The sequence below is a fragment of the Vigna radiata genome, unplaced genomic scaffold (genome assembly GCF_000741045.1).
Source record: "Vigna radiata var. radiata cultivar VC1973A unplaced genomic scaffold, Vradiata_ver6 scaffold_86, whole genome shotgun sequence".
NCBI lineage: Eukaryota > Viridiplantae > Streptophyta > Magnoliopsida > Fabales > Fabaceae > Vigna > Vigna radiata.
Window position 1 is genome coordinate 521001 of NW_014543269.1, and position 12625 is coordinate 533625.

At 44.7% G+C, this 12625-nt stretch overlaps 1 protein-coding gene across 1 annotated transcript; it reads right to left on the reverse strand.

Annotated features, from left to right (window-relative positions):
* Window positions 1-9104: 9104 nt before the first annotated feature.
* LOC106754192 lies at window positions 9105-9797 on the reverse strand. Its single transcript, XM_014636192.1, has one exon. The coding sequence runs from the start codon at window positions 9795-9797 to the stop codon at window positions 9105-9107; it is 693 nt and encodes a 230-aa protein (XP_014491678.1).
* Between the last annotated feature and the right edge of the window lie 2828 nt (window positions 9798-12625).

Consider the following 12625-nt stretch of genomic DNA (forward strand, 5'->3'; position numbering starts at 1 on the left):
AATGGTCAAATCCAGGTTTTAGTTTTGTTATCGGCCCTCTGCTTCGCAATGGTCGAATTTAAGTTTGTCTTCTGCGATATTGGCCCTCTGCAAGGCAATGGTCAAATCCAGGTTTTAATTTTGCTATCGGCCCTCTGCTTGGCAATGGTCGAATTTAAGTTTTTCTTCTGCAATGTTGACCCTCTGCAAGGTAATGGTCAAATCCAGGTTTTAATTTTGCTATCGGCCCTCTGCTTGGCAATGGTCGAATTTAAGTTTGTCTTCTGTGATAGTGGCCCTTTGCAAGGCAATGGTCAAATCCGGGTTTTAATTTTGCTATCGGCCCTCTGCTTGGCAATGGTTGAATTTAAGTTTTTCTTCTACAATGTTGACCTTCTGCAAGGTAATGGTCAAATCCAGGTTTTAATTTTGCTATCGGCCCTCTGCTTGGCAATGGTCGAATTTAAGTTTTTCTTCTGCGATGTTGACCCTCTGCAAAGCAATGGTCAAATCCAGGTCGTTGTTCTGCGATGTTGGCCCTCTGCAAGGCAATGGTCACGTCCAGTTATTTAGTTTTGCTATCGACCCTCTGTTGGGCAATGGTCGAATTTAAGTTTTTCTTCTGCGATGTTGGCCCTCTGCTTGGCAACGGTCGAATCCAAATTTTGTTTGGTGAACCACCTCTATCGGTGAATTTAGTGAGTGTGTATACTTCAATCAGTTATTCCCCTTTGGTCTGTTTGAAACCCAGACGAAATTAGTATTGTCATCTTTACTTATTTTTTACTATGATAATATAAAAACACTGTTTGTTATATTATCCAATAAAATCTAAGTAAAGAGGGGCAGCTGTCAATACCCAATTTCGTCCGGGTAATTAAACAAAAATATTTAGAATTAAGAAGAAGTAATAAAATAAAAGGCAAAGATAAGTTTCATATTTATTTTTCTCTCAAAAAAACTATAATAAAAAAAAAAAACTTTTGTTTTGTCTTCTTTTTCTTTATCCTTATTTCATTTTGTTTTACTTATTTTCTGTTTATATTTTATTTTATTTTGTTCTATTTTTTTATTTTTTTATTTTTATTTTATTATTATTTGTTTTGTTTTATTTTATTTTATTTTGTTTGATTTCATTTTATTTTATTTTACTCTTTTTATTTGTATTTTNATTTCATTCCATTTTATTTCATTTTGTTTTATTTTATTTTATTTTATCTTATTTTACTTTTTTTTTTAATTTTTTTTATCCTGTTTTGTTTTATTTTATTTTATTTTTATTTTTTTTATCTTATTTTAATTTACTTTTATTTTCTCTCTTTTTTGGCTTTTTCTATATATTTCACTTTTACATTATTTTATTATTATTATTATATGGTTTTTCTTTTTAATTTGTTTTTCTATTTCAAAATTAAAAAAAAAAAATAAAAGAAGAATTTTCTTAAGTAACATGTGTATGTTGTGACCATTTGAGAAGAGAGAAGAAGAAATCCGAATAACCAAAGTAACAGGAAAGGATTTGGTTCCTATTTCTTCTCACGTTGAACCGGTGAACTGCATACATTCAGAAAAGGAAAAAATTTGAATATTTTGTTTATCATCCAATACAACAAACATGAAAAAAAGGAAAAGAGGGAAAAAGAGAAGGAATGCAATAGTCAACTTCGTTCTTTCTTTGGAATGACGGTCTTTTCCTTATCTTCACCCCTTCTTAAGACGTTTTCTATCCTGCAACACACAATACACAACACATGCAATCAAATTCTTTCCGTTTTCAAGAAAGAAAATCTTGTACACGCCATGGTTGCTGTCACTTGTTTTACCTTAAAGGGGATGGCGTTTGGAATGTGTGGCGGCTTTGCCAGGCGACTCCTGGTTCTTAGTCTATTCCTATAGGCTGAATGGCAGCAAGGAAAGGACTTCCAGAGAGAAAAAGAGTCGGATACACTGATCAGCGCGAGAAAAAAAACGTGAAAAAGGAGGAAACCAGGGGCATTGGGGGGATTCACTCAACAACAGAAAATCCTCTTCGGCTCTAATCTTTCTCTACTCCATTCACTCCTAACACCTCACGATCGCAGTTTGAACATTGAAGATTCACCACCAATACCGAACTCCTGATGCCAGGACCTCCAGCACTAACGCCATTAACCTTATCACAGCAACCATAGTAAGGGAACTCAAGAGCCCACAAGAGAATCTGATTCTCTCACTCAACATCAACAATGTTCCCAACTAGCTTTGACTATTTTTGCCGACGAGATCATTCACAAACCTCCATCACTTCTCCAGAAGCTCGAGCATTCTTGACCCCACCTCTACAGTGAACTCTTAGAGCACGTGGAGACTCACCACCGTGGACTCACCATCACCATTTTGACTTCACCAATTCTTTGAAGCAACGGAGGTAAGTTGTCTTCTCTAAGTTCTTGGTCGTATGCGTTAGATGCCCTGTTACATGTCTGTATATGAATGAATAATGCGTGTATATGTTTTGGTTCGTTTGCTTTCAGATATCCTTTGTTGATTAGTGCATAAAAGAAATATAGCTGCAATGCCCACAAAATTCATTAAGCTGATAACAGAATATAGGCATAGGCTACCCCTCAACATCTAGACTCAATGCCTTCTCTTTCTCCTCAAAGAAATACTCTAAGAACTGTAAAGATAGCAACTAGAAACAGAAAGTGTTAAGTTTAACAAACTGACCAAATCATTAATCCCTCATACACAACCCGGTTATCATCATCAACCTAGATTTTTATTACCGAGATCCCAATGCCATTTTTCTGCAAGAAAGGAGAAGTAACCCAAACACTCAGAATCAACTACAGCAACCACAATCTAAGTCAGCTGATGGAATCCTTGAATGCTAGTAAGGAAGGAAGTGACTCCCTGAGCAATAGGCACACGTCGAGCAAACCATGAACCCTTCTTCAGTCATTAAGACAACCCATTTCGATAAAGTGTTACGTGTTACGGTTGGCATTTNCCTTATCGGTGATTGGTANCACTGGTGGCGCCGGTGAGGAAGCATCTCCGCCGCGANTCGCNGCGGCCGTCTTAGGTGGAGGTAGTGGCGNCGAGAACGCAAAGTGGCAGATGTGCGTTTTCCTTTCGCGCGCGGACAGGTCTTGTTNTCGATGGGTGTCGACGGCGACGTCTGGGGTCAAGCGGCGACAGCTTCAGCGGCGAGATGCATCGCCGGCGCGNCTCTGGTTCGTGGTNCGAGNGACGGCGANGATGCAAGGNAGAAGGCGAGTTCTCCCTCCANACGGGAATANGGGCAAGGAAGAAGAAGGGGATCCAAGGCCACGANAGCGGCGGCCCCGGTGGCGCNTCNCCGGCGATGTTTCGGACCAGGNGNAAGGTCCCTCGTGGCGGCTGTCCGAACGGAGGCTGGCACAAATNGTGGAGGAGGAAGATTTCTTCTTCTTTCTCGAAAGAGACCCTGATGGGTTTTCTGAAAATGGTAAAATGAATTAGGGAGGAAAGAACCCTAATTTCTACTGCTGAGAAGCCTTGGGCTTGATTGCCTGGGCTGGGCCAAAAGAAAAAAAACCTTTCTGCACACCCTCGTTACTCTCGTGCACCCTTTTTTTTATTGTTTTTTACTTTCTGTCTGGGCCGCTGGGCCAAATCCAAAAACAAAAAAAAACGTTTTCCGCACCTCCTGCTTTTGCTAAGTCGCGTCCCTTTTCCACTTGGGCTTTGGCCCAATCTGTTATAAGAATCTAATTTGGTTTGCAGCCCCCTTTTTCGTTTTCACACCCCCTTTTCCACTTGGGCTTAGGCCCAATCTGTTCATAAAAGGAAAAATAGTTTAGACACCCCCTTCTCTTATTTAAGCACCTCCACACCTTTTTTATATTTACTTATTATTTTATTTTTATTTATTTTATCATTTTACTTTTTATTTTATTTTCATTATTTATCTATCTTTTATTTTTATTTTTATTTATTTATTTATTTTATTTTATTTTATTTATTTATTTATTTATTTATTTATTTTACTTTTCTTTTCCTTCCTTTGTTTCCATTTTAATTATTTATCTACTTTTTTAAATATACTTTTATAAACAAAAATGTTTTAAAGGTTTAAGCACGTGTGTGATCTCACGCATCGTCCTCGTGTTAAGACCTTTTCCTCTTTTTCATAAAAATATAAAAAATGTTTTTAAAGGTTCAAGCACGTGTGGGATCGCACGCATCGTCCTCGTGTTAAGGCCTTTTCTCCTTTTAATAAATTATCCAATATGTTTTAAAGGTTTAAGCACGTGTGTGATCGCACGCATCGTACTCGTGTTAAGACCTCTTCTTCTTTTTCATAAAAATATAAAAAATGTTTTTAAAGGGTCAAGCACGTGTGTGATCGCACGCATCGTCCTCGTGCTAAGACCTTTTTCTCCTTTTAATAAATTACCCAATATGTTTTAAAGGTTTAAGCACGTGTGTGATCGCACACATCGTCCTCGTGTTAAGACCTTTTCTTCTTTTTCATAAAAATATAAAAAATGTTTTTAAAGGTTTAAGCACGTGTGTGATCACACGCATCGTCCTCGTACTAAGACATTTTCTCCTTTTAATAAGTTATCCAATATGTTTTAAAGGTTTAAGCACGTGTGTGATCGCACGCATCGTCCTCGTGCTAAGAACCTCTTCTCCTTTTTTTTTTTAAAAATGCTAAAATATAAATGTTTCCAAATAGCAATCAACGTTTCACCTAGAACTACGTAACCCTGATTTCTCATTTTGAGAATACGTAGGAGTAAGGTCAATCCTTGTCGGGCACAAAAAACACAAAAAATTATTTTTTTTGGAGTTTTTTATTTTAGGGGGAAATTAAACATTTTGAAAACCACATCAAAGTCGCATTTTTAATTAAAGGTACTGCCTCAGGGCAGGCGTTGTGGGGGTGCTAACACCTTCCCCACACGTAACCGACTCCCGGACCTAGAGTCTGGTTTTTTCGAATAGACCGCCTTATCCTTTTCTTATGGTTTTTTTCCATGGTTTTCCAAAATAAACTATGGTGGCGACTCCAAAAACCCTTTTTCAAATCGTTTTTTTCTTTTTGGATTGTCGTCCCGTCGCGATTTTTCGGTTGCGGCAGGCCTGACCGTTCGTCTGTGGGTGTTCGACAGAATTAGTGACCGGGGTTATCCCCCACTCCCTGTAGAAGGCTACCAATTTCTTATCAATAAATTGTCGTCCATTGTCCGTCACTATGGTCTTAGGTAGCCCAAAACGACAAATAATCTTCCACACAAATTTCTGAACCTGAGAAGCTGTGATCTTAGCCAAAGGTTCGGCCTCGACCCATTTAGTGAAGTAATCCACTGCCACCAATAAAAATTTCATCTGTGCCTTCCCGGTCGGGAATGGCCCAACAATATCCATTCCCCACTGCGCAAAAGGCCATGGGGCTACAATACCCTACAACTCGATCGCTGGTTCATGAAACACATTCCCATACTTCTGGCACGCCTTACATTTTTGCGTGAACATCATACAATCCTTTTCTAGCGTTAGCCAGAAAAATCCTGCTCGCAAGATCCTCACCCGAAGGGCCCTCCCTCCTATGTGCCTTCCACACACCCCTTCATGCAATACCCTCATCACATACTCTGCTTCACTTTCCTCCAAACACTTTAACAACGGTGTGACATAACCTCTTCGGTACAAATCATCTCCTACCATGCAATACCTAGCAATCTGCTTAGCATCGTTCGGGTTAAGCGTCTCTCCTTCAGCCTGTCTAGCGATCAGCCGGACGACCTCGTCTTTCCAGCTCCTTCTCGGTTCTCCCGTGGCCAAGCTAAGGCACTCTGTCGTGGGCTTAGTCAACACCTGCCTGATCACGGTTGACAATCCCTCCTTCACGTTCCCGCTCGCCAACTTCGCCAACCTGTCCGCTCGGCCATTTTCCGTTCGAGGCACATATTGTAACCGAAAGTGCTCAAAGGCTGCCTCTAATTTCTTTACCTTATTGAAATACTGTAGGAGTTGGTCGTCCTTCACTTGAAAACTGCCCTTCACCTGTCCCTCCACCAACTGTGAATCGGTTCGGCACTCTAACCGACTCGCCCCCAAATCCCGAGCTAACTCTAGTCCTGCTATCAAGGCTTCATACTCCGCCTGATTGTTGCTTACCCTAAACTGGAAGACCAACGACTGTTCTATTAATATCTCGTTCGGTCCTTCCAGCACCACCCCCGCTCCTCCCCCTCTTGTTAGAAGATCCATCTACTGACAACTGCCACCAAAATGCCTTCGGCTCTCCCGACAACTCACTAGCAAAGTCCGCCAGGTGCTGTCCTCGAACCGAACCCCTAGGCTCAAACTTTAGCCCGAACTCCGACAATTCCACCGATCAGCTTATCATTTTCCCAGCCAAGTCCGACATTCGTAAAATTTTGGCTATCGGGTAATCTGTCCGAACGACCACCTGATGCCCCTAGAAATAAGGCCTAAGACGTCGAGCGGCATATACCAATGCCAAAGCCACCTTCTCCAATTGTTGATACCTCTTCTCAGCATCCTTAAGACTTCTACTCACAAAGTATATAATCCTGAACTGAGGAGTTTCCTGAATCAGTGTCGCACTTATAGCTTCCTCCGTCGCTGCTAAGAAGACCTGTAAATCATGGTCTGCCTCTGGCCGGCCCATAACCGGAGGTTGTGTGAGGATCGCCTTCACCTCTCCGAACACCTCCTCGCTCTGCTCATCCCAACACTCCTTGGCCGCTTTCCTCATTGCCTTTAAGATCGGCTTTATGCGTTCGGCCAGGTGAGGGATAAATCGAGATAATGAGGTTAAACGCCCCACCAACCTCTGAACCTCCTTTACCGTCTGGGGACTCCTCATCTCCAAGACCGCCTTGCATTTATCAGGATTCGCCTCAATGCCCCGAGATGTTAGCATAAATCCTAAAAACTTTCCAGCCCGTACCCCAAAGGTGCACTTAGCGGGGTTAAGACGCATGTCAAACTTCCGAACTTGCTCCAGGACCTCTTCCAAGTCTCCTAAATGCTCTTCCACCGACCGGCTTCTCACCACCATGTCATCCACATACACCTCCATGCACTTTCCAATCTGTTGCTGGAAAACTTTGTCCATCAACCTCTGATAGGTAGCCCCCGCGCTCTTCAAACCGAACAGCATCACCTCATAACAGTAAGTCCCCCGAACGATACATAGGAATTTGATTGTACCCCGAGTAAGCGTCCAAGAAGCTCATCACCTCATAACCGGACACTCCATCTACTAGCGCATCGATGTTCGGCAAAGGGTAAATATCCTTCGGGCAAGCTTTATTAAGATCCGTGAAGTCCATACACGTCCTCCATTTGCCACTAGACTTCTTCACCATGACCACGTTAGCCAACCAAGTAGTATACTTTACTTCCCTTATAAACCCTGCTTCCATTAGTTTTCCCACTTCCTCATCCACCGCCCTTCTTTTCTCCACTGCTAACCGTCTCTTCTTCTGAGATACCGGTCGGGCATCTCGGAATATGTACAACTTGTGCGAGATAACGTCAGGGTGAATCCCTGGCATATCTGATGCCGTCCAAGCAAACAAATCTTTGTTTTTTATCAGCAAACATCCCAACGGCTGCAACTCACCCTCCTGCAATTCCCGACCGACCATCGTTACCCGGTCATCCCCATCTAAAGGGAAGGTCTGGACCTCTCCCATCAGTTCTACCCGATCATCAGTATCTCCTCTAGGGTATAACTCAGCCATGGCTACCTCCGATCGCGTTTCGCACGCTCGATGCTCGGGCGGTTTCACCTTCAGACCTGCTGCGTAACATTCCCTTGCCACCTTCTGATCAGCTCTCACCACCCACACCGTTCCATTCTCCGCCGGATACTTCATTGTTAGATGAGGAGTAGACACTATTGCTCCAAACGCATTCAAGCACGACCGTCCGAGTAATACATTATATGGGGTTTCGGCCTCCACCAACAAAAATCGCACCTTCAGCTCCTTAGCCCCTACTTTCATTCCTAGACACATCTTCAAATCCACGTATCCCCGTGTATCAACCCTCTCGCCCGCAAACCCCAAAATCTGTTCATTAAAAGGCATTATTGACTCGTCCGGGACGTCCATTTGCTGGAAGGTCTTCCAATACAAAATGTTGGCCGAACTTCCCTGATCAACCAGTACCTTACCGACACTGTACCGAGCGATAATAGCCGTTATGACCATGGGGTCGTCTTGGTTAGGATTCGGCGCATGGAAGTCTTCGTCTGAGAACGTTATGGGGGACATAGTCCTGCGTGTCAGGCCAATCCTGTTCACGCTGTGCAGGTTCCTCAAGTGCCTCTTTCTTGCAGGTGAAGACGGCCCCCCCTCCCCGGTCCCCCCTCCCCGCAAATGTAACGCCTCGGCAACTTACAGAGACTGCTAACTGCCCTCACACATCAACACCAGGCTTTCCAGTGTGCTTTGTCCTTACTCACACACTTTCCGAGAAAACTTCCCGAAAGGTCACCCATCCCATAATTACTCTAGGCTAAGCACGCTTAACCATGGAGTTCTTATGAGTTAGGCTACCGAAAAGCAAATGCATTTGTTGATATGAGTAGCCAAATCAATTCCTTTAAGCTATCCTTCAACTGTATAGTCTCATGCCTATACAATCTCCAGATCCCTCTCATTCCGGTGTATGTTCGATTCGTCCATGTGCCCCTTCCACTCGAAGNCTGCCAGGAGCCGTTCCTTGTCCGTGCCCCCTGCACCATGCTTCTTGCACCGGCGATCACTCTTGGCCCTCGTCAGTGCCCGGGTGTCATAGCAAACCCCCCTGAAATAGTATTTATAACCCCTCTTAGAGGTCCTTCATCATTTCTGCCCGCCTCCGGCCGTTCGGTAGCAAGTGGATTTCGTCGCTCGGTCGGCTGACGACTCCCCTGCCCCACCTGGCCCCTCCGAACATGAGAATTTCCTCTCTGAACAAATTCTCTTAAGTGTCCAGCCTGCACCAAACTCTCCAGCTTATCTTTTAGCGTGACGCAATCCTTAGTTGAATGCCCCATATTCTGATGGTACCGACAGTGCTTGCTTTCATCCGCTCCTCGAGGAGTTGGAGATCGTGCTACTGTCAACAAATTAGCCCTCAAGGCTTCTTCCAGCACCCTCACCCTCGGGGCATTCAAAGGTGTATGGTGGACATACTGCTAAATTCTCTGAGCCTCGTCTTGCCCCCACCCTATGCTCCCCCTCGTTCGGTCGTTTCTCCCCTCTTCTATCCCGTCCTGGCTTTATGACCGGGGCCCCCTCTTCACCCTGATCACTCCGGTACGCTCTCCCCTCCTCTATACGGATGAACCCAGCCAGTTTATGCCATAACTCATCCATTGATTGAGGTTCCTCCTCATATAAGTAATCAACAAAGGGTCCCGACCGCAAAGCGGTTGTGAGTGCACTCACTATCAACTGTTGGTCTGCATTTCGTACTTGCCGAGCGGTTCGGTTGAAGCGCTCCATAAATCCCTTCAATGACTCGTCCCTACCCTGCCTCATTCTGACCAAAGTCGTATACGTCAAACCCCGAGACCGATTTGACGCATATTGCTGACTAAACAGATGCCTCAAAGTAGCAAAACTATCAACACTCTGGGGTGGTAACGAATGGAACCAATTCAGCCCTTCATCCTTTAAAGAGAGAGAAAATACTCTGCACCCCACCAGTTCGTCAAAGGAATAGACCACCATGGCATCCACGAACGATCGTAGGTGCTTTATCGGGTCGGACACGCCTCCATACTTCTCGACCCACGGAAAAACCTTATTCTCCGGCATTGCTACCCCCATGACATTAGCAGTAAATGGATGGAGCCCTTCAGCCTGATCAAATTGATCTTCACCCTCCAGAGCATCTTCAAATGGTTGATTCTGCTCCACAAACTCCCTATGCCCCTCCGGATTTCCCTGGTTACGCCCAACATTCTTTTCCCCTCTCCCCGCCCCTCTACCTCGAGGACCTCTCCCCACCCCCTACCTTTCAGTCCTTCTCCCCGACCGACTCCTCTCCCACGTCCCTGTCCCCTAAATCCCACACCATCCACCCTTGCCACTTCCTCCACCGATAGCAGTCTGCTAGCTTCCCCATCCCCTGAATGGACCGTATGCACATTTACCGACTGTGCTGAGGGCCCCCTTACCCCATTCTCTCGTTCAGCCCGCAAAGCCGCTATTTCCGCCCTCATTTCCTGCATCTGCCTTTGCATCTCCTGTAGTACCTGCATCTGCAACTGCTCTACCATTGTGTCCGTTTCTGGGTTAACTACAATTTTGTGCCCCACGATGGGCGCCAAATGTTTCATTATGTAGGATACGAAATCGTCTGGACGAACTCTCACTCCGGCACCCGATCGTCCAACTCGTTCTATCAGTTTGTGCCCTCGAATGCTAACCGGGGGGTCCTGCAAAGAGAACACTCCGACGCTCAAGTTAGACGGGAAATTGGTAAGCTGAGTGATTCTATATTAGAAAGAGGGTGTCTATACCTGGTCAATGATTCCTTATTTATAGTCCTTGCATCCGTAACTGACTATTAATTACCTTAAACCGTCGCATCTTCCGTTACTTTTCCATCACAACCCATCAATGCTTCCCTACCCTCATACCAATCTGAAACCCACTCGACCAGTCTCTCTACCGATCGGTCCCGCCCAACCCCCTCTACTACATTTGCTAACTAATTTTATCAAACGTATAAGTAATTTATAATTGTTATATTTCAAAGTAATCATTAACTTATAAGTTAGTATATTCAAATTATATACATGAATGAATGCAATTTGAAAAAGTTTACTTTTTTCACTTTTAACATTTTATCATATAACATATTTTTTATTTATCATATATTTCATATCTCTCATATGTTGGTAATCCTAAAAATTTCCAACATTCATAATATTATATTTTTTCATTTAAAATTTTAAAAAAATAATATATACAAATCTTAATCTATCAAACAAAAGTTTTTTTTTAATATAATACTATATTACTAAAAAAATTAATCTATCAAAAAAATTGGCTCGTGACCTTCTGCCTCCACCAACTCGGACATCTGCTGGTGGCGCAGGACATGCATAAAATATTTGAAGTACAAGTTCTTCTTCCCTGGTAATTGGGCATACTTTAAAATAAATCTGCTGATATTTGCGTAATGTGTGTGTTTCGGTCGGGTTTGGAGGTCCCTTATAACATTCCTGACGGGGACTTGCTGGAGGCCGGACGGTCATCATGGTCCTCTTCAAACTCAAGGTTGTTCGTTCTCTCTCCTTCCTTCTTCTCCAAGCCGGGCGGGGGTGGGTACCTGCCAAAGGCACTCCGACGCTCAAGTTAGTAAAAGTGACCAAACGGTCATCAATATAAGGGATGCATGTAGTGTGCATAATATATATATCGTGGTCTAAAATCATACCTGAGACCTTTATTTATACTAGTTGTAATGGGCTTTTACCTTTCGTGGGCCTGATGACGGCCCAATCACACCTTAACCTCCATTAGGGGCTTTAATGAACTATTATCGTTTATAATATATCCATGTGGTCGACCTGCTGGTTCGTCGACACGGATGGTCTGCCTGGTGGTTGGTCGGCCTGGATGATCGGCCTGGTGACCCGGATGATCGGCCTGGATGATCGGCCNGTCGGCCTGGATGATCGGCCTGGTGACCCGGATGATCGGCCTGGATGATCGGCCTGGTGGTTGGTCGACCTGGATGGTCGGCCTGATGGTTGGTCGACCCAAATGGTCGGCCTGGTAACCCGGATGATCGACCTGGATGATCGGCCTGGTGACCCGGATGATCGGCCTGGTGGTTGGTCGAACTGGATGATCGGCCTGATGGTTGGTCAACCCAGATGGTCGGCCTGGTGACCCGAATGGTCGGCCTGGTGACCCGGATAATCGACCTGGATGATCGGCCTGGTGGTTGGTCGACCTGGATGGTCGGCCTAGTGATGCCTAGGAGACTGTACGGTCCTCGGGGTACTGTACAGTACATCAGCCCCCCAAGCCCGAGCATGATGTCAATGATGTGATGGGTTTTAGTAGGTGGCTCTCCTGGAAAGGACGAGTGGCTTGGTTTATTTTTGCCTTTAAGTCACCTCTTCTTGTTGATGAGTGAACGGGCCACTAATCCTGCTTAAGTGGTGTTGTGGAGATCTTCGGTGAGGCCAACCGAGGTTCCTTTATTGTTGATCCATGGTCGCCGACCTTCGGAAAGGCCGGCTGAGATTCTTTTGTTGAAGATCCACGGTCGCCGACCTTCGAAAAGGCCGGTCGGGACTCTTTTGTTGAAGATCCATGGTCGCCGACTTTTGGAAAGGCCGACCGAGATTCTTTTGTTGAAGATTCAAGATTGCCCGAAGAGCCGGATGATTGAGGCCGAAGGGCCGAGCAATTGAGGTCGATGGGCCGAATAGTTGAGGCCGATGGGCCGAGCAAGTGAGGCCGATGGGTTGAATAGTTGAGGTCGATGGGCCGAATAGTTGAGGGCGAAGGGCCGAAATCTGGATGCCAGAATTGGCTAAGTACCTGTGAGGCCGAATGGCCGAGCAGTGGAGGCCGAAGGGCCGAAATCTTAATGCCAGATTTGGCTAAGTACCTGTGAGGCC

Excerpts from the sequence above, each read along its gene's own strand:
- LOC106754192 (XM_014636192.1), bottom strand. The coding sequence starts at position 9,797 with ATGCCGGAGAATAAGGTTTTTCCGTGGGTCGAGAAGTATGGAGGCGTG.